Source organism: Scyliorhinus torazame, chromosome 20, assembly GCF_047496885.1.
Source record: "Scyliorhinus torazame isolate Kashiwa2021f chromosome 20, sScyTor2.1, whole genome shotgun sequence".
NCBI classification, from domain to species: domain Eukaryota; kingdom Metazoa; phylum Chordata; class Chondrichthyes; order Carcharhiniformes; family Scyliorhinidae; genus Scyliorhinus; species Scyliorhinus torazame.
In genome coordinates, this window is record NC_092726.1 from 22,481,205 (window position 1) to 22,504,219 (window position 23,015).

Genomic DNA, 23,015 nt, shown 5'->3' on the forward strand with positions numbered 1-23,015 from the left:
AACATGGGGAAGAGTGAGCTGTTTGTGGTGCATCCAGGGGAGCAGAGTAGAGAAATAGAAGACCTACCGTTGAGGAAGGTAACAAGAGACTTTCGTTACCTGGGGATCCAGATAGCTAAGAATTGGGGCACATTGCACAGGCTAAATTTGACGCGGTTGGTGGAACAGATGGAGGAAGATTTCAAGAGATGGGATATGGTAGCATTGTCAATGGCAGGGAGGGTGCAGGCGGTTAAGATGGTGGTCCTCCCGAGATTCCTCTTTGTGTTTCAGTGCCTCCCGGTGGTGATCACGAAGGCTTTTTTCAAAAGGATAGAAAAGAGTATCATGGGTTTTGTTTGGGCCGGGAAGACTCCGAGAGTGAGGAAGGGATTCTTACAGTGTAGTAGGGATGGGGGGGGGGGCTGGCACTACCGAGCCTAAGTGAGTATTATTGGGCCGCTAATATTTCAATGGTGAGTAAGTGGATGGGAGAGGAGGAAGGAGCGGCGTGGAAGAGATTAGAGAGGGCGTCCTGTAGGGGGACCAGCCTGCAGGCTATGGTGACAGCCCCATTGCCGTTCTCACCAAGGAACTATACCACAAGTCCGGTGGTGGTAGCTACACTGAAGATTTGGGGACAGTGGAGACGACATAGGGGAAAGACCGGAGCATTGGGGGGGTCCCCGATAAGAAACAACCATAGGTTTGCCCCGGGGGGAATGGATGGGGGATGTGGAATGTGGCAAAGAGCAGGTATAACGCAATTGAAAGATCTATTTGTGGATGGGAAGTTCGCGAGTCTGGGAGCGCTGACTGAGAAATATGGGTTGCCCCAAGGGAATGCATTCAGGTACATGCAATTGAGGGCTTTTGCGAGGCAACAGGTGAGGGAATTCCCGCAGCTCCCGACACAAGAGGTGCAGGACAGAGTCATCTCGAAGAAATGGGTGGGGGACGGTAAGGTGTCGGATATATATATAGGGAAATGAGGGATGAAGGGGAGACTATGGTGGACGAACTAAAAGGGAAATGGGAAGAAGAGCTAGGGGAGGAGATCGAGGAGGGGCTGTGGGCAGATGCCCTAAACAGGGTAAACTCGTCGTCCTCGTGCGCCAGGCTAAGCCTGATTCAGTTTAAGGTATTACACAGGGCACATATGACTGGAACACGGCTCAGTAAATTTTTTGGGGTGGAGGATAGGTGTGCGAGGTGCTCGAGAAGCCCAGCGAATCATACCCATATGTTTTGGTCATGCCCGGCACTACAGGGGTTTTGGATGGGGGTGACAAAGGTGCTTTCGAAAGTAGTAGGAGTCTGGGTCTAACCAAGCTGGGGGTTGGCTATATTTGGGGTTGCACAAGAGCCGGGAGTGCAGGAGGCGAGAGAGGCCGATGTTTTGGCCTTTGCGTCCCTAGTAGCCCGGCGCAGGATATTGCTAATGTGGAAAGAAGCCAAGCCCCCGGGGGTGGAGACCTGGATAAATGATATGGCGGGGTTCATAAAGTTAGAGCGGATTAAGTTCGTCCTAAGGGGGTCGGCTCAAGGGTTTACCAGGCGGTGGCAACCGTTCGTCGAATATCTTGCGGAAAGATAGATGGGGGAAAAAAGAAGGCAGCAGCAGCAGCCCAGGACTTGGGGGGGGGGGGGGTGGCCTGAGACAAGGCAGTTGCCAATTAGGGCTAGTTTTTATTTTTGTTATTTAATATTTATTTATTTGTTGTTGTTTTCTTTTGTTCTTGTTTAAATAAAAAAGGTCATTATTATCTGTATTGTTATAATGTTGTGTAAAGGATGCACAATGTACTGTGTTGGTTGACCAAAAATTTTCAATAAAATATTATTTTTAAAAAAAAAAAAATCCAATCCAATTCCAAGGACTTCACTCTCGTTTGAAGACCGTTCCCTCGTCGCCAGCATTCCAGCTCCTTCTGGCCACATCTCCGAGACTGCGAGGAAGATGAACTCCAAAGTACAGGCAATTAACAATTGCGGGAATTTATTTCTCCAGTTTATTCAAGAACACCATGAAAGGAGAGATGCTACATTGTTCTAAACAATTCTGACAATCTGTTTCAAAATATACGGCATGAAGACATTTTCAGAAATGTATTTTGCCGCTGTTGACAGGACTGTAAACACTTCCATATTTGGAAAGATCAAACAAAATGCTCCTAACTTGTGTTTTCAGCAGAGAAACAGCTCCATGAAACAGGGATTTTTAAAAAAAATGGGTCTCCTGCATGGTCTGAACTCTTTCAAAGAGTTCGGAGTCCCAGGATGTTTAAAATGTCTATGACAAGATTAAGAAATTAAAATATGGGCCAGCGAAAGCCAAATACAACCATCCGTTTGTGGTGAGGTACACACGCAAAGGTATACAGTTGGATGTATGACCTCTGACCAGCAGGTGGGGACGGTGATCCACCATGTGACTCCACAGATTGGGCAGTTGGTAGTAAGTCGTATTAGAGGACAGTTCGCATTAGAAGTAGTTCCATGAGAATTCACTTATTCGTTACCGTTTGTGTTATAGTTCGTTAGTTATCTTTCCACGTGTTCCTTTTGTTAATAAACTACTTTATTAGTCAAAGAACTAGATGTTCGGTGTGCATCTGTATCACGGGCACAGCACAGAACATAACGTTGGGCAGCTCAAACATCAACATCGGGTTGAATCAGAACCGGTAAAGGTGACAGGAAGAAAGACCTGCACTTTTATCGGGCCTTTCACAATGTTCCAAAGTACTTTCTGGTCAATCAAATACTTTTTAGTCACCATTGAAATCTGGAAACCAATTGGTGCACAATGAGCTCCCACAAACAGCAATGCAATAACCGTATGTCAACAGATAGCTTAATCGTAACTGATAACTTCACGGGATCCATGCTTGATAACCGGTTCTGAAAGGGGGGAAGTGGAAGCGAGCGCACAGAGGGAGTGTTGGTGGAATCATCATACAATTAGAGGGGACAAGGACCTACGCCTGAGGAGCATAAAGGGTGGGGCCCGAGGAAAGTGAGAACAAGACACAAAGAACCCTCGTTTATCTGGCGAGTTTCACATTCATTGGACGGCATCCCACAGGTTACTCCATGTTCGGAAATGTTAATTCGGGGGATGCATATTCACCAGGACAAGCCCCCCCCCCCTCTCCTTTCCAGAGTTTCGTGGGGGTCTTTGACATCCGCCTGAGGGGGCCGATGATGCTGACGATTGTTTTGCGAATGAGATTGTGGCGTGAATAGCGCAGCTACCCATTTGTCGAGTCCCGTCCCACCTCCCGCCCCCCCCTGTGTCAGAATAACCCATTCCAAATCTGGCCAGCTCAATGGGTGAGCCAATTCTCTAGAGAGGAAGCAGAGGAGGGCGGATTCTGGATAAGGCAAAGGGGGAGGTGGGCGGTGTGGCAGTTGGTAGTAAGTCGTATTAGAGGATAGTCGCGTTAGAAGTAGCTCCATGAGAATTCACTTATTCGTTCCCATTTGTGTTATAGTTCGTTAGTTATCGGGTTGTGGGGGATGTAGTTAGGCTGGATGCCGATTTGAGGTTACCATCAAATCGGCCGTGATCTTATAAAATGGGAGAGCAGGCTCGAGGGGCTGAGTGGCCTCCTCCTTATTCGTATGCTCGGATATTGATAATCAGTTGATAATTCAGGAGGGATCTAGGGATCGGGGTAGCGGCGAATCCATCGAAGCCATACAGCGCTGAAGGAGGTCCATTGAGTCTGCACTGACCCTCCAAAAGAGCACCCGGCCTAGACCCATTCCCCCGGCCTATCCCTGTAACCCCATAACCTCCACATCTTTGGACTGCGGGAGGAAACCGGAGCACCCGGAGGAAACCCACGCAGACACGGGGGAGAACGCGCAGACTCCGCACAGGCAGTGACCCAAGCCGGGAATCGAACCCGGGACCCTGGCGCTGTGAGGCAGCAGGGCTAACCACCGTGCCGTGAGTGAGGGTTGGGAGCGGTTGAGTATTAGAAGGCCACAAAAAAAGGCGGAGGCGAGGTTGGATCATTGGCGTAGGTCCGGACGATTCGCTCGGCTGAGGATCTGACTTCGCCTCAAAAAAACCTTGCTGACTGTACAGACTCGGATTTCGTGAGAAAAGCTGGGGACGATTTTCACGCCTAGTTTGCATTTGGGAAACATTTGGGACATCCCCTCAGAAACGGGGCTGTCTCGTCTGAACCGGACGAGTGACAATCTGGAAGTAAGCTGCTGCTTTGAAGGTCTGAGTTAAACACTGGTGTCGACCACCATGTGTCTGTAGATAACTGTGTTCCCTTTGAAACTGGGGGCCAGCACAAGGTGCATGCCGTCGATGGAGACCAGTTGGAAAGCGCGTGGAGCTCGCACGCTCCAGTCCTGGAAGCGGTCGAAGCCCAGCTTCTCGGCATCCCACAGGTAGACGTGGGAGAACGAGAAGTCGCTCCCGAGGACCACGTACTGCCACTGCGCCACCCGGAAAGGCTGCACGACCATGGCGCCCCGGGAGGGCAGCGCCTGGATTTCGGTGAAACGCTGGCTCTCCCACTTGACCACCCTGGAGTCGCCGATGAAGTGGGACAGGCAGAGGTAGACCGCCTTCCTGACCCGGAAGTGCTTCACGGCGTGGACGTCCAGCATGTTGGGGATCTCGGTGAGATAGGCAAACTGACGTTGGGCGCGGTTCCACTGGTAGATGACGGGCGTCTGAGTGCTGCTGGAGAGGATCAGCTTGGGTTTATTGTCCACGTCAACGTACTCGACGTCTGTGTCCCTGTGCCACGGGTGCAGAGAGTGGTGGGAATAAAAGCCCCCGTTGCTCCACTTGTAAATGGTGCTCACCCCGGCCTTTGAGCTGTCCGCGATGACAAAGTACTGCTCCCCCTCGATGGTGAAGGCCACAATGTCGTTAGGCTTGCGAATTCTGGTGGGGTCAATGTCCTGGATCCTGATGAAGGTGCCCCCGTAGCTGTCCCAGCGGTAGATGTGCGAGCCACGGAACAACTGGGCCACCACGACGTAGAGTTGTCCCTCGATCACCAGCGGTTTGCAGTACACAGCGGAGTGAGCTGCCGGGGACAAAAAGAAGCTTATTTCCCTGGCTGGCAACCCGGAAGAAATTCAACACCAAAGCTCGCCTTGCCCGCAGGCTCCTCCTCGACCACCACCGCCCCCCCCCACTCTTATACTATCCCACTTGCTACCTTACGCTGTCTTGTCAATCTGTGAGCCTGGACTGCGAGAGTGGGCTGGCTACTTCAATACGAAGGGCGTCACGGGTGAGGTCGAAACGGTCGTCGCCAACTGCTTGGACATCCACATTCAAATTGGGGATCGTAAGTGGCTTGCTGGGGGCTGAAGGTGGGGATCAATGCTGGGGAGGGAAGGGCCAGGAAGTGCACAGAAGTCAGAGGAATAGAGAGGGGGGGGCAATTGCATTCCGCAGCTATGTTCGTGGCCGATTAGACCTGGATGAGGGAGCATGCGGTGTCCATCGGGAACATTCCATGGCCGTTGGGTACCGCGGGGTTTGTGAGGGCCTGGCTTTCCCCCATCAATCACATTTTGATTTCACGTCTTAAATTTCCTGCGCTTTTATTATTTTATCCATTTGCGACAGTCTCTTCAATTTGCCCCTCGGATAATGTGATTCCCTTTACTTAGTTCTTTATGATGTGGAGATGCCGGCGTTGGACTGGGGTGAGCACAGTACGAAGTCTTACAACACCAGGTTAAAGTCCAACAGGTTTGTTTCGATGTCACTAGCTTTCGGAGCGCTGCTCCTTCCTCACTGACACGGCTACACAATGACATTAATAAGTTCCATCCAACCATCAGACTCACCATGGACTACTCTCCAAAATCAGTCGCATTCTTGGACACACTCGTCTCCATCAAGGACGGTCACCTCAGCACTTCGCTTTACCGCAAACCCACGGATAACCTCACGATGCTCCACTTCTCCAGCTTCCACCCTAAACACATTCAAGAAGCCATCCCCTATGGACAAGCGCTCCGTAGACACAGGATTTGCTCAGACGAGGAGGAGCGTAACAGACATCTACAGACGTTGAAAGATGCCCTCGTACGAACGGGATATGGCACTCGACTCATCGATCGACAGTTCCAACTCGCCACAGCGAAAAACCGGACCGACCTCCTCAGAAGACAAACATGGGACACAACCGACAGAATACCCTTCGTTGTCCAGTACTTCCCCGGAGCGGAGAAACTACGTCATCTTCTTCACAGCCTTCAACACGTCATTGATGACGATGAACATCTTGCCAAGGTCATCCCCACACCCCCACTACTTGCCTTCAAACAACCGCGCAACCTCAAACGAACCATTGTTTGCAGCAAACTACCCAGTCTTCAGAACAGTGACCACGACACCACACAACCCTGTCATGGCAATCTCTGCAAGACGTGCCAGATCATCGACATGGATACCACTATTACACGTGAGAACACCACCCACCAGGTACGCGGTACATACTCGTGCGACTCGGCCAACGTTGTCTACCTCATACGCTGCAGGAAAGGATGTCCCGAAGCGTGGTACATTGGCGAGACCATGCAGACGCTGCGACAACGAATGAACGGACATCGCGCGACAATCACCAGGCAGGAATGTTCCCTTCCAGTCGGGGAACACTTCAACAGTCAAGGGCATTCAGCCTCTGATCTCCGGGTAAGCGTTCTCCAAGGCGGCCTTCAGGACCCGCGACAACGCAGAATCGCCGAGCAGAAACTTATAGCCAAGTTCCGCACACATGAGTGCGGCCTCAACCGGGAGTTGGGATTCATGTCGCATTACATTCATCCCCCACCATCTGGCCTGCGAAATCCTACCAACTGTCCTGGCTTGAGACAATTCACACCTCTTTAATCTGGGGTTACCCCATCTCTGGATCTGTAAAGATTTAATCACCTGCGAATGCTCGCATTCCAAGCATTGTTTGGCATCTTTGAATCTGTCTATATATGTGTTTCTGGAACAGACCTCTCCATTCACCTGAGGAAGGAGCAGCGCTCCGAAAGCTAGTGACATCGAAACAAACCTGTTGGACTTTAACCTGGTGTTGTAAGACTTCGTACTTAGTTCTTTATGTTATACAAAATAGTTGGCGGGGCGGGGGTGCTGTTTGACCGGCTGGGGAATGTTACAGAGCTAATAATAATCTTTATTATTGTCACAAGTAGGCTTACATTAACGCTGCAATGAGGTTACTGTGAAAATCCCCTCGTCGCCACATTCCGGCGCCTGTTCGGGTACACAGAGGGAGAATTCAGAATGTCCAATTCACCTAACAAGCACGTCTTTCGGGACTTGTGGGAGGAAACCGGAGCACCCGGAGGAAACCCACGCAGACACGGGAGAACGTGCAGACTCCGCACAGACTGTGAACCAAGCCGGGAATCGAACCCGGGACCCCGGCGCTGTGGAGCAACAGTGCTAACCACTGTGCTACCGCGCCGCCCATTCGGGATAACTATTCCATGACCTCAATCTCTGCAGGGAAAGTTAGGGAATCCAGCGACTGGAATGCAGGCGATCATCTTGGGACAGCAGAACAGACTCCCACCGTGCCAACCAGTCAAACTGTCTCAGGTAGATTCGGAATGCTTACCAGAGATATTATCTGACTTCCTGAAGACCATTTCGACATGGTCCCACATGAAGAAAGTGCAGTTCCCATTGTTTATTTGGGCAAATGTTATGTACAGGTCATCAGCGTACGTGAAGGACTCAATGGAGATAGCCTGGAATGGTAGGGTCTGATACATCGTGAATTCTGAAAGATAAATCAAAAATAATGTCAATTTGTTACTGCTTTATGTGGTATTTGATCAGGACATCATGATATTGGAGCTTGATATAAATTGGCTGCAGTATACGCTGGGATTCATAAAGAACACACACACATCCACCAAGTCACGCTTCGGCACCTCAACTGCAAAGCTCCCTCTTCAATAGTCATTTAAACCCTCCCAGGACAGGTACAGCACGGGGTTAGATACAGAGTAAAGCTCCCTCTACACTGTCCCCATCAAACACTCCCAGGACAGGTACAGCACGGGGTTAGATACAGAGTAAAGCTCCCTCTACACTGTCCCCATCAAACACTCCCAGGACAGGTACAGCACGGGGTTAGATACAGAGTAAAGCTCCCTCGACACTGTCTCCATCAAACACTCCCAGGACAGGAACAGCACGGGGTTAGATACAGAGTAAAGCTCCCGCTACACTGTCCCCATCAAACACTCCCAGGACAGGTACAGCACGGGGTTAGATACAGAGTAAAGCTCCCTCTACACTGTCCCCATCAAACACTCCCAGGACAGGTACAGCACGGGGTTAGATACAGAGTAAAGCTCCCTCTACACTGTCCCCATCAAACACTCCCAGGACAGGTACAGCACGGGGTTAGATACAGAGTAAAGCTCCCTCGACACTGTCTCCATCAAACACTCCCAGGACAGGTACAGCACGGGGTTAGATACAGAGTAAAGCTCCCTCTACACTGTCCCCCATCACACACTCCCAGGACAGGTACAGCACGGGGTTAGATACTGAGTAAAGCTCCCTCTACACTGTCCCCATCAAACTCTCCCAGGACGGGTACAGCACGGTGTTAGATACAGAGTAAAGCTCCCTCTACACTGTCCCCATCAAACACTCCCAGGACAGGTACAGCACGGGGTTAGATACAGAGTAAAGTTCCCTCTACACTGTCCCCATCAAACACTCCCAGGACAGGTACAGCACGGAGTTAGATACAGAGTAAAGCTCCCTCTACACTGTCCCCATCAAACACTCCCAGGACAGGTACAGCATGGGGTTAGATACAGAGTAAAGCTCCCTCTATACTGTCCCCATCACACACTCCCAGGACTGGTACAGCACGGGGTTAGGTACAGAGTAAAGCTTCCTCTACACTGTCCCCATCACACACTCCCAGGACAGATGAAGCACGGGGGTAGATACAGAGTAAAGCTTCCTCTACACTGTCCCCATCAAACACTCCCAGGACAGGTACAGCACAGGGTTAGTGTGGTAGTATGTATTAGGGGTCATGTGGGACTGGAAGCCCTAATGTCATTGGCTGACAGATCCCGGGTCCTGGTTGGCCGTTGACCTCTAGCTCCGCCCTAAAGGCGGAGTATAAGAAGCCGAAGTCCTCCCCCGCAGGCCATTCTACTAACGAGCTGCGGGGGAACAGACACGCTTAATAAAGCCTCATCGACTTCACTCTATTCGTCTCACGGAGTCTTTGTGCGCTACAATTTATTAAGCGTGCCTAAAAAGGACTATGGAGCTCAGGATCATTCCGGAATGCCTGAGGATCAGCCCCCACGCAGTGAACGCGGCAGCAGCCTTCAAGCACTGGCAGACTTGTTTCGAGGCCTACCTCAGAACGGCCACCGGCCGGGTCACAGAAGACCAAAAACTACAGGTCCTGCACTCGAGGGTAAGCACGGAGATCTTCTCCCTCATCGAAGACTCGGAGGATTTCCAGACGGCGTTCGCAGCACTGAAAAGTCTCTATGTCCGCCCAGTTAACCAAATCTACGCTCGCTACCAGCTCGCGACGAGGCGGCAAGGTCCCGGAGAATCGATGGATGAGTTCTACGCCGCGCTGCTGATTTTGGGACGAGCCTGTAGCTGCCCTTCGGTGAACGCAAATGAACACACGGACATGTTAATGCGCCATGCTTTTGTGGCAGGTATGAATTCCTCCCAAATCCGCCAAAGACTTCTAGAAAGAGAGTCGCTAGGACTCTCAGAGGCCCGAGCCCTAGCAGCCTCCCTAGACATGGCCGCGCGTAATACCCGCGCCTACGGCCCTGACCGCGCGGCAACCCATTGGGCTCCGTACGTACCCGTCGCGACAAACCCCCCCCCCCCGGACACCCCACAGGCTTGCGCGGTCCAAACGCCAAGTCGCACCGGGGGCGCCCGCTGCTATTTCTGCGGCCAGGCGAAACACCCCCGGCAGCGCTGCCCAGCCCGCACAGCAATCTGCAAGAGCTGCGGGAAAAAGGGCGATTTCGCGGTTGTGTGCCGGTCCCGCGAGGTCGCCGCTGTCCCGGGAGAACAGGGAGCCCTGCAAGCCGTTTACGCTCCCCAACCCCCCCAGCGCCCCATGTACGACCCGCAGACGCAGCCGCTCTGGGTCCCGACCACCGCGGTCCCGGGAGAACAGGGAGCCCTGCACGCCGCTTACGCTCCCCAACCCCTCCCCCCGCACCCCATGTATGACCCGCCGGCGCTACCACTTTGGGTCCCGACCACCACTCCCCACGGAGAAGAGGGAGTTCTGGGCGTCTCTAACGCCCTCCTAACCCCCCCCCCCCGCGCCCCACGTCTGACCCGCCGGCGCTACCAACTTGGGTCCCGACCACCGCTGTCCCCGGAGATGAGGGAGCCCCGCGCGGTCCTAACGCTCCCCAACCCCCCCAGCGCCCCATGTGCGACCTGCAGGCACCGCCATTTTGGGTCCCGGCCACCACGAGGGGAGGAAGGGCGCCGCCATCTTGGACCACCCCAAACCTCTATGACGCGTGGGGGTGGCCATTTTGTCCACCCCCGCCGCCATCTTGTGACCCCCCAGCCATGTGCGATGTATGGGGGCGGCCATTTTGTTCATCCCCGACGCCATCTTGGACGGCAACAAAGGACCCCACTCCGCTACTACAACCACGTCTCGCTTCAATTACGCTCGATCAAGCTCGGCCCCGGACACTCCAGACGACGACGACAACGGTGCTAATAAACGGCCACGAGACACCATGCCTAGTCGACTCCGGGAGCACGGAGAGCTTTATCCACCCCGACACGGTAAGACGCTGTTCCTTGACCACCTATCCCAGCGCACAAAAGATTTCCCTAGCTGCAGGATCCCACTCCGTACAGATCCAAGGATTCTGCATAGTTACCCTAACGGTGCAGGGGAGGGAATTCAAAAACTACAAACTAAACGTCCTTCCCCAACTCTGCGCCCCCACTTTACTGGGATTAGATTTCCAATGCAATCTACAGAGCCTTACGTTCAAATTCGGCGGCCCCATACCCCCACTCACTATCTGCGGCCTCGCAACCCTCAAGGTGCAACCCCCGTCCTTGTTTGCGAACCTCACCCCGGATTGCAAACCCGTTGCCACTAGGAGCAGACGGTACAGCGCCCAGGACCGGACCTTCATTTGGTCCGAAGTCCAGCGGCTACTAAAGGAAGGCATAACCCAGGCCAACAATAGTCCCTGGAGAGCGCAGGTGGTAGTAGTGAAGACAGGGGAGAAACAAAGGATGGTCACGACGAATGTGATATAAAATAGTTACTTTAGAGATATTAGTTAATGTAATGTAAAAATAAGCCACTTTGATTCTGGCAAGTAGTGACAAAGGATTTTAGACCGCATGGAAAAAAGCAGGAAGAGGTGTGTCTATGAGAGTGATGCTGAATTGATAGGGGCCGGAGAAAGGGATTGGAAGTGAGCCAATCAGAATAGATCAAACAAGTCAGGAGGGACATATGATGACCTATGGGTGTCGAGTATGTGAAACTTGATGCCATTTGAATGTATCAGTACTGATCTCTTTGTCTGGGACATTCACTTAGTCCCGGGGCTGCAGAGAGCAACATGTTATCTGTATCACTGTGGACTAGGTAGCTTGCAAGCTGAATAAAATAACTATTGTTATACTTGCAAATCCATCTCGACTTTTATTGAGGCCAGACTGACGGATAAAGAAATTTGGGATTCAACAGTCATAGACTATAGCCAGACCATCAACAGGTACACACAACTAGACGCGTACCCTCTCCCCCGCATATCCGACATGGTCAATCGGATTGCCCAATATAAAGTCTTCTCCACAGTGGACCTCAAGTCCGCCTACCATCAGCTCCCCATCCGCCCAAGTGACCGCAAGTACACAGCCTTCGAGGCAGACGGGCGATTATACCATTTCCTAAGGGTCCCATTTGGCGTCACAAACGGGGTCTCGGTCTTCCATCGGGAGATGGACCGAATGGTTGATCAACATGGGTTGCGGGCCACGTTCCCGTATCTCGACAATGTAACCATCTGCGGCCACGACCAGCAGGACCATGACGCCAACCTCCAAAAATTCCTCCAGACCGCCAAAGCCTTGAACCTCACGTACAACGAGGACAAGTGCGTTTTTAGCACCAATCGGCTAGCCATTCTGGGCTACGTAGTGCGCAATGGGATAATGGGCCCCGACCCCGAACGTATGCGCGCACTCATGGAATTTCCCCTCCCGCACTGCTCCAAAGCCCTGAAACGCTGCCTGGGGTTTTTTTCATACTACGCCCAGTGGGTCCCCCAGTACGCAGACAAGGCCCGCCCCCTAATACAGACCACGACCTTCCCTCTGTCGACAGAGGCTTGCCAGGCCTTCAGCCGCATCAAAGCGGATATCGCAAAGGCCACGATGCGCGCCATCGACGAGTCCCTCCCCTTCCAGGTCGAGAGCGACGCCTCAGACATAGCTCTAGCGACCACCCTTAACCAAGCGGGCAGACCCGTGGCCTTTTTCTCCCGGACCCTCCACTCCTCAGAAATCCGCCACCCCTCAGTGGAAAAGGAAGCCCAAGCCATAGTGGAAGCTATGCGACATTGGAGGCATTACCTAGCCGGCAGGAGATTCACTCTCCTCACTGACCAACGGTCGGTAGCCTTCATGTTCGATAATGCACTGCGGGGCAAAATCAAAAACGACAAGATCTTAAGGTGGAGGATCGAGCTCTCCACCTTCAACTACGAGATTTTGTATCGTCCCGGAAAGCTGAACGAGCCGTCCAATGCCCTATCCCGCGGCACATGTGCCAACGCACAAATTAACCGCCTCCAAATCCTCCACGAGGACCTCTGCCACCCGGGGGTCACTCGGTTTTTCCACTTTATCAAGTCCCGCAACCTCCCGTACTCTTTAGAGGAGGTCCGTACAGTCACAAGGGACTGCCACATCTGCGCGGAATGCAAACCGCATTTTTTCAGGCCGGATGGTGCGCACCTGATTAAGGCTTCCCGCCCCTTTGAACGCCTTAGTCTCGATTTCAAAGGGCCCCTCCCCTCCACCGACCGCAACACATACATTCTTAATGTGGTGGATGAATACTCCCGCTTCCCATTCGCCATTCCCTGCTCTGACATGACCGCGGCCACAGTCATTAAAGCCCTGAACACCATCTTCACACTGTTCGGTTGCCCCGCATACGTCCACAGCGACAGGGGGTCCTCTTTCATGAGTGACGAGCTGCGCCAGTTCCTGCTCAGCAAGGGCATAGCCTCAAGCAGGACGACCAGCTACAACCCCCGGGGGAACGGCCAAGTAGAAAGGGAGAACGGCACGGTCTGGAAGACCGTCCTACTGGCCCTACGGTCCAGGGACCTCCCAGTTTCACGGTGGCAGGAGGTCCTCCCGGACGCTCTCCACTCCATCCGGTCGCTATTATGTACGAGCACTAATCAAACGCCTCACGAGCGTCTCCTTGTCTTCCCTAGGAGGTCCTCCTCTGGAACGTCGCTGCCGACCTGGCTGGTGGCCCCAGGACCCATCTTGCTCCGAAAGCATGTGCGGGCACATAAGGCGGACCCGTTGGTCGAAAGGGTTCACCTCCTCCACGCGAACCCTCAGTACGCTTACGTGGAGTACCCCGACGGCCGACAGGACACGGTCTCCCTGCGGGATCTGGCGCCCGCCGGCAACACACACACCCCCCCGACACCATTCACCCAACCCCCCCCCTTCCTGCCACCGCCGCACCCCGCGACCGCCCCCTTCCCAGGAGGATCGGTTCCCCTCCCCTCAGGCCCGACCAAGAATAAACCCCAAGCGGAAACCGTAAGGCTCCCGGAGACGACAACACCGATACAAGCACCACCACCACCACCGGGGCCGAGGCGATCGACACGGACGACCAGACCGCCCGACCGACTCGTGGCATCGATCTAAATCAATATATGGACTTTTCACAAGAACATTTTGCTTTTCTCCCGATACCTTCTGTAAATAGTTGAAACAGGACAAAATTGTACAATACTGTATTGCCATGTGAATTTTTTTTTTCCTCCCAGGACCAGCCCTGTAAACCCTTACCACCATACGAAGCATCACCCCGCCGGGTTCATTTTTGACAAGGGGTGAATGTGGTAGTATGTATTAGGGGTCATGTGGGACTGGAAGCCCTAATGTCATTGGCTGACAGATCCCAGGTCCTGGTTGGCCGTTGACCTCTAGCTCCGCCCTGAAGGCGGAGTATAAGAAGCCGGAGTCCTCCACTGCAGGCCATTCTACTATCGAGCTGTGGGGGAACAGACACGCTTAATAAAGCCTCATCGACTTCACTCTATTCGTCTCACGGAGTCTTTGTGCGCTACAGTTAGATACAGAGTAAAGCTCCCTCTACACTGTCCCCAATAAACACTCCCAGGACAGGTACAGCACGGGGATAGATACAGAGTAAAGCTCCCTCTACACTGTCCCCAACACACACTCCCAGGATCGGTACAGCACGGGGTTAGATACAGAGTAAAGCTCCCTCTACACTGTCCCCATCAAACACCCTCAGGACAGGTATTGCACGGGGTTAGATACAGAGTAAAGCTCCCTCTACACTGTCCCCATCAAACACACCCACGACAGGTACAGCATGGTGTTAGATACAGAGTAAAGCTCCCAATACACTGTCCCCATCAAACACTCCCAGGACAGGTACAGCATGGGGTTAGATACAGAGTAAAGCTCCCTCTACACTGTCCCCAACACACACTCCCAGGACAGATACAGCACGGGGTTAGATACAGAGTAAAGGTCCCTCTACTCTGTCCCCATCAAACACTCCCAGGACAGGTACAGCACGAGGTTAGATACAGTGTAAAGCTCCCTCTACACTGTCCCCATCAAACACACCCACGACAGGTACAGCATGGTGTTAGATACAGAGTAAAGCTCCCAATACACTGTCCCCATCAAACACTCCCAGGACAGGTACAGCATGGGGTTAGATACAGAGTAAAGCTCCCTCTACACTGTCCCCAACACACACTCCCAGGACAGGTACAGCACGGGGTTAGATACAGAGTAAAGGTCCCTCTACTCTGTCCCCATCAAACTCTCCCAGGACAGGTACAGCACGGGGTTAGATACAGAGTAAAGCTCCCTCTACACTGTCCCCATCACACACTCCCAGGACAGGTACAGCACGGGGTTAGATACTGAGTTAAGCTCCCTCGACACTGTCCCCCATAACACTCCCAGGACTGGTACAGCACGGGGTTAGGTACAGAGTAAAGCTTCCTCTACACTGTCCCCATCACACACTCCCAGGACAGGTACAGCACGGTGTTAGATACAGTGTAAAGCTCCCTCTACACTGTCCCCATCAAACACTCAAAGGACAGGTACAGCACGGGGTTAGATACAGAGTAAAGCTCCCTCTACACTTCCCCATCAAACACTCCCAGGACAGGTACAGCACGGGGTTAGATACAGAGTAAAGCTCCCTCTACACTGTCCCCATCACACAATCCCAGGACAGGTACAGCACGGGGTTAGATACAGAGTAAAGCTCCCTCCACACTGTCCCCCATCAAACACTCCCAGGACTGGTACAGCACGGGGTTAGATACAGAGTAAAGCTCCCTCTACACTGACCCCATCAAACACTCCCAGGACAGACGCAGCACGGGGGTAGATACAGAGTGAAGCTCCCTCTACACTGTCCCCAATAAACACTCCCAGGACAGGTACATCACAGGGTTAGATACAGAGTAAAGCTCCCTCTACACTGTCCCCAATAAACACTCCCAGGACAGGTACAGCACGGGGTTAGATACAGAGTAAAGCTCCCTCTACACTGTCCCCATCAAACACTCCCAGGACAGGTACAGCACGGGGTTAGATACAGAGTAAAGCTCCCTCTACACTGTCTCCATCAAACACTCCCAGGACAGGTACAGCAGTGGGTTAGATACAGAGTAAAGCTCCCTCTCCACTGTCTCCATCAAACACTCCCAGGACAGGTACAGCACGGAGTGAGATACAGAGTAAAGCTCCCTCTACACTGTCCCCATCAAACACTCCCAGGACAGGTACAGCACGGGGTTAGATACAGGGTAAAGCTCCCTCTACACTGTCCCCACCAAACACTCCCAGGACAGGTACCGCACGGGGTTAGATACAGAGTAAAGCTCCCTCTACACTGTCCCCTCAAACACTCCCAGGACAGGTACAGCACGGGGTAGATACAGACTAAAGCTCCCTCTACACTGTCCCCATCAAACACTCCCAGGACAGGGACAGCACGCGGTTAGATACAGAGTAAAGCTCCCTCTACACTGTCCCCATCAAACACTCCCAGGACAGGTACAGCACGGGGTTAGATACAGAGTAAAGCTCCCTCTGCACTGTCCCCATCAAACACTCCCAGGACAGGGACAGCACGGGGTTAGATACAGAGTAAAGTTCCCTCTACACTGTCCCCATCAAACACTCCCAGGACAGGTACAGCATGGGGTTAGATACAGAGTAAAGCTCCCTCTACACTGTCCCCATCAAACACTCCCAGGACAGGGACAGCACGGGGTTAGATACAGAGTAAAGCTCCCTCTACACTGTCCCCATCACACACTCCCAGGACAGATACAGCACGGGGTTAGATACAGAGTAAAGCTCCCTCTACACTGTCATAGAACATAGAACATAGAACAATACAGCGCAGTACAGGCCCTTCGGCCCACGATGTTGCACCGAAACAAAAGCCATCTAACCTACACTCTGCCATTATCATCCATATGTTTATCTAATAAACTTTTAAATGCCCTCAATGTTGGCGAGTTCACTACTGTAGCAGGTAGGGCATTCCACGGCCTCACTACTCTTTGCGTAAAGAACCTACCTCTGACCTCTGTCCTATATCTATTACCCCTCAGTTTAAAGTTATGTCCCCTCGTGCCAGCCATATCCATCCGCGGGAGAAGGCTCTCACTGTCCACCCTATCCAACCCCCTGATCATTTTGTATGCCTCTATTAAGTCTCCTCTTAACCTTCTTCTCTCCAACGAAAACAACCTCAAGTCCATCAGCCTTTCCTCATAAGATTTTCCCTCCATACCAGGCAACATCCTGGTAAATCTCCTCTGCACCCGCTCCAAAGCCTCCACGTCCTTCCTATAATGCGGTGACCAGAACTGTACGCAATACTCCAAATGCGGCCGTACCAGAGTTCTGTACAGCTGCAACATGACCTCCCGACTCCGGAACTCAATCCCTCTACCAATAAAGGCCAACACTCCATAGGCCTTCTTCACAACCCTATCAACCTGGGTGGCAACTTTCAGGGATCTATGTACATGGACACCTAGATCCCTCTGCTCATCCACACTTTCAAGAACTTTACCATTAGCCAAATATTCCGCATTCCTGTTATTCCTTCCAAAGTGAATCACCTCACACTTCTCTACATTAAACTCCATTTGCCACCTCTCAGCCCAGCTCTGCAGCTTATCTATATCCCTCTGTAACCTGCTACATCCTTCCACACTATCGACAACACCACCGACTTTAGTATCGTCTGCAAATTTACTCACCCACCCTTCTGCGCCTTCCTCTAGGTCATTGATAAAAATGACAAACAGCAACGGCCCCAGAACAGATCCTTGTGGTACTCCACTTGTGACTGTACTCCATTCTGAACATTTCCCATCAACCACCACCCTCTGTCTTCTTTCAGCTAGCCAATTTCTGATCCACATCTCTAAATCACCCTCAATCCCCAGCCTCCGTATTTTTTGCAATAGCCTACCGTGGGGAACCTTATCAAATGCTTTGCTGAAATCCATATACACCACATCAACTGCTCTACCCTCGTCTACCTGTTCAGTCACCTTCTCAAAGAACTCAATAAGGTTTGTGAGGCATGACCTACCCTTCACAAAGCCATGCTGACTATCCCTGATCATATTATTCCTATCTAGATGATTATAAATCTTGTCTCTTATAATCCCCTCCAAGACTTTACCCACTACAGACGTGAGGCTCACCGGTCTATAGTTGCCGGGGTTGTCTCTGCTCCCCTTTTTGAACAAAGGGACCACATTTGCTGTCCTCCAGTCCTCTGGCACTATTCCTGTAACCAATGATGACATAAAAATCAAAGCCAAAGGTCCAGCAATCTCTTCCCTGGCCTCCCAGAGAATCCTAGGATAAATCCCATCAGGTCCCGGGGACTTATCTATTTTCAGCCTGTCCAGAATTGCCAACACCTCTTCCCTACGTACCTCAATGCCATCTATTCTATTAGCCTGGGGCTCAGCATTCTCCTCCACAACATTATCTTTTTCCTGAGTGAATACTGACGAAAAATATTCATTTAGTATCTCGCCTATCTCTTCAGACTCCACACACAATTTCCCATCCCTGTCCTTGACTGGTCCTACTCTTTCCCTAGTCATTCGCTTATTCCTGACATATTCCTGTCCCCATCAAACACTCCCAGGACAGGTACAGCACGGGGTGAGATACAGAGTAAAGCTCCCTCTACACTGTCCCCATCAAACACTCCCAGGACAGGTACAGCACGGGGTTAGATACAGAGTAAAGCTCCCTCTACACTGTCCCAATCAAACACTCCCAGGACAGGTACAGCACGGGGTTAGATACAGAGTAAAACTCCCTCTACGCTGTCCCCATCAAACACTCCCAGGACAGGTACAGCACGGGGTTTTATACAGAGTAAAGCTCCCTCTACACTGTCTCCATCAAACACTCCCAGGACAGGTACAGCACGGGGTTAGATACAGAGTAAAGTTCCCTCTACACTGTCCCCCATCAAACACTCCCAGGGCAGGTGCAGCACGGGGTTAGATACAGAGTAAAGCTCCCTCTACACTGTCCCCATCAAACACTCCCAGGACAGGTACAGCACGGGGTTAGATACAGAGTAAAGCTCCCTCTACACTGTCTCCATCAACACTCCCAGGACAGGTACAGCACGGGGTTAGATACAGAGTAAAGCTCCCTCTACACTGTCCCCATCAAACACTCCCAGGACAGGTACAGCATGGGATTAGATACAGAGTAAAGCTCCCTCTACACTGCCCCCATTAAACACTCCCAGGGCAGGTACAGCACGGGGTTAGATACAGAGTAAAGCTCCCTCTACACTGTCCCCATCAAACACTCCCAGGACAGGTACAGCACGGGGTTAGATACAGAGTAAAGCTCCCTCTACACTGTCCCCATCAAACACTCCCAGGACAGGTACAGCACGGGGTTAGATACAGAGTAAAGCTCCCTCTACACTGTCTCCATCAACACTCCCAGGACAGGTACAGCACGGGGTTAGATACAGAGTAAAGCTCCCTCTACACTGTCCCCATCAAACACTCCCAGGACAGGTACAGCATGGGATTAGATACAGAGTAAAGCTCCCTCTGCACTGTCCCCATCATAGACTCCCAGGACAGGTACAGCACGGGGTTAGATACAGAGTAAAGCTCCCTCTACACTGTCCCCATCAAACACTCCCAGGACAGGTACAGCACGGGGTTAGATACAGAGTAAAGCTCCCTCTGCACTGTCCCCATCAAACACTCCCAGGGCAGGTACAGCACGGGGTTAGATACAGAGTAAAGCTTCCCTCTACACTGTCCCCATCAAACACTCCCAGGACAGGTACAGCACGGGGTTAGATACAGAGTAAAGCTCCCTCTACACTGTCCCCATCAAACACTCCCAGGACAGGTACAGCACGGGGTTAGATACAGAGTAAAGCTCCCTCTACACTGTCCCAATCAAACACTCCCAGGACAGGTACAGCACGGGGTTAGATACAGAGTAAAGCTCCCTCTACACTGTCCCCATCAAACACTCCCAGGACAGGTACAGCATGGGATTAGATACAGAGTAAAGCTCCCTCTGCACTGTCCCCATCATAGACTCCCAGGACAGGTACAGCACGGGGTTAGATACAGAGTAAAGCTCCCTCTACACTGTCCCCATCAAACACTCCCAGGACAGGTACAGCACGGGGTTAGATACAGAGTAAAGCTCCCTCTGCACTGTCCCCATCAAACACTCCCAGGGCAGGTACAGCACGGGGTTAGATACAGAGTAAAGCTTCCCTCTACACTGTCCCCATCAAACACTCCCAGGACAGGTACAGCACGGGGTTAGATACAGAGTAAAGCTCCCTCTACACTGTCCCCATCAAACACTCCCAGGACAGGTACAGCACGGGGTTAGATACAGAGTAAAGCTCCCTCTACACTGTCCCCATCAAACACTCCCAGGACAGGTACAGCACGGGGTTAGACAGGTTGAATGGGCTGAAATGCTTTAGGAATTAACCTGATAGCGAGTGAACTGAACAGCCTCTCCAATGCCAGAGTGGTGCTGAGGAGACGGAACAGCAACTCGACCTGGAATCAGTTGACCCATTCGGGAAGGTTTACAGAAATAGCATTACGTGCCAACCTGTTCTGACGCACTCAAAGTCCTTGATTGGGAGCTGGTTGATCCTGACGTTCTGGTATCTGTTTGGACTGGTACAGTACACTGTCGGCACTGTGGAATTGGTTGTCTGTAGCCATGCAATCAGCCATTTTACCTGACAGTCACAATGGAAAGCGTTCCCACGGAGATCCCTGCAAAGGATTCAGAGGTACAAGTTGCGTTGTGCAGTATCAAAGTAAGTTTGAGTACAAACGGGTGACAGGAGTGGTGCAGGGAGGAATCTCACGCAGGATTGGCAATTGTGTAAAAGCAGTGCCAATGCATTTTGGGTAGCACGGTGACACAACGCCAGGGACCCTCACATCTTCCAGGGTTCGATTCCGGCCTCGGGTGACTGTGTGGAGTTTGCACGTTCTCCCCCGTGTGTGCGAGGGTTTCCTCCTGGTGTTCCGGTTTCCTCCCACAGTCCAAGGATGTGCAGGTTAGGTGGATCGGCCGCGCTAAATTGCCCCTTAGTGTCCAAAAAAAGGTCAAGTGGGATTGCTGGGTTATGGGGATAGGGTGGAGGTGTGGGCTTGGGTCGGGTGCTCTTTCCAAGGCCCGGTGCAGACTCGATGGGCCGAATGGCCTCCTTCTGCACTGTAAATTCCGTGAGGATAAAATTTGTGACTTTGATAAAAGGTGATTCTGTGTCCGGGAGGGCTGGGGACCTGATTGCAAGGCCTCTGTGGGCACAATGGGCAAGTATTTGAGGTGGGTGGTGGGCCGGGAGGTTACCACAAAGCCGTCAGACAACGTGAAATGGTGGGCAGATGCCCCACGCCAACAGATCACCAGATTCATTTCTGAGTGGAAGGAGTGAGTCCTCCTACAGTGCAGAAGGAGGCCATTTGGCCCATCGAGTCTGCACCGACCCTCCAAAAGAGCACCAAGGCCCACTCCCCCACCCTATCCCTGTAACCCTGTCTAACCTGCACATTGCTGGACACTCAGGGGCAATTGATCGCGGCCGATCCACCTAACCTGCTCATCTTTGGACGGCGGGAGGAAACCGGAGCGCCGGAGGAAACCCACGCAGACACGGGGGAGGACGTGCAAGCTCTACACGTGCACTCACCCGAGGCCGGAATAGAACCCGGGACCCTGGCGCTGTGAGGCAGCAGTGCTAACCACCGTGCCATTTTGAAATGGAGGAGCATTCGCAGGAGCCTTTGCTGAACTGGATTGTAGTTTATTTTTGTTCTGCTGACCTTTTCTCAGATGCTGGCACTTTGCACTGCCGGGAAAGGGCAAACCGGCGTTCAGGGTTTCACTGTCTACAGAATGGGTGAACCCACTGTTACGGTTCCGGACCACACTCCAATCAGACGAGACCCCAACAATCTTTCAATGTAAAACTGTGAGGAGAGGAGAATTCACCCCACGAGTCATTCCACTGATAAATAGGGACCTTTCATATTAAAAACAAACTTCATTATTAACGCAGTATTAACCTTCTTTATCTTATCTCCAATTAAGCAAAACCCATTACTGATCAAAAGCCGCTTGTAAATAAAGTGAGCAAACACAGGGATGCTTGCTGCATACTTGTGTCGGGATTTCCTTTCAGAAATGTGGAGAGATCCCCTTTTGGCACCGGCTGCAAATCCTTCTGTCTCTGACAGCAAGGTCTGCTGCTCAATTTTTAAACTCCTTGCATAGTGCCAAATCTATAAATTCCAAAACTACAGCCAGACCTGGCTCCTCCCATTAAGTACATCATCTTTATCACACTCAGTTCCTATGACCTGCTTACCCAAGTGGAAACTCAATGTCTCAAATTATCTACTCTCCAGCAATCATAATAAAGTTCCATTAGCCCCCTCTTTCGTGCACAAGCAAATGGTTGAAATGAATGATCCCATTTTAACGGCAGCTTAATTGCACCTTTTGCAGACATACTGCGTATCTGTATGCTAAACCAAGATTTTGAAAATACGACTGCAACTCGTTAACTCGGACCTCCAATAATATTGTTGCAACAGATTATATATAATACAATCTATATAACAATTACATACATTTGACACAACAGATTAACCAATAAATCTGTGGGATGTGCCTGGATGATGCTCACGAGTGCAGAGGCGGATTGCAATGAAACACACCATGCCTCGGCACAGGATCCCAGCCAATGTGGCAGGGCCCCCACGCCAGTGCAATGGGCGTCTAATCATGAGCCTGATTATTCTGCATTTGCTGGTAGGCCCCAGGGGAGGCCTCCAACAGCGTTGGCGCGTCAGCCGCGTTGGGATGTCGAGTGAGGCAGGACGGGTCCTTGAAGGCTCCAGGCCTGTGAGATGGTGAGGTTGGGAGAGGGTGAGTGGTGGGAGATGGGGTGGGGGATGGGTTGAGGGTAAGAGTATGAGGGCGTGAGGGTGAGAGTGTGACGGGCCTGAGAAACGAAGGTGAGAACGGAGCCCTGCGAACTGTAAATCCACCTCTGCATGAGTGACCATTTTGATTCAGGAATATTGCAATATGATTGAAACAGGGAGTTTATATTGCAAAT

At 51.9% G+C, this 23,015-nt stretch overlaps 1 protein-coding gene across 1 annotated transcript in view; it reads right to left on the reverse strand.

Annotated features, from left to right (window-relative positions):
* Positions 1–1,973: 1,973 nt before the first annotated feature.
* Positions 1,974–23,015, reverse strand: part of lgi3 (leucine-rich repeat LGI family, member 3) — a 35,490-nt gene continuing 14,448 nt past the window's right edge. Inside the window, exons 6-8 of the mRNA XM_072485925.1 lie at positions 20,486–20,655; positions 7,611–7,775; positions 1,974–5,045 (exon numbers count right to left, since the gene is read on the reverse strand). Coding sequence (XP_072342026.1) covers positions 4,228–5,045; positions 7,611–7,775; positions 20,486–20,655 — 1,153 coding nt within the window. The 3' untranslated portion in view covers positions 1,974–4,227. The remainder of the gene's footprint in view (positions 5,046–7,610; positions 7,776–20,485; positions 20,656–23,015) is intronic.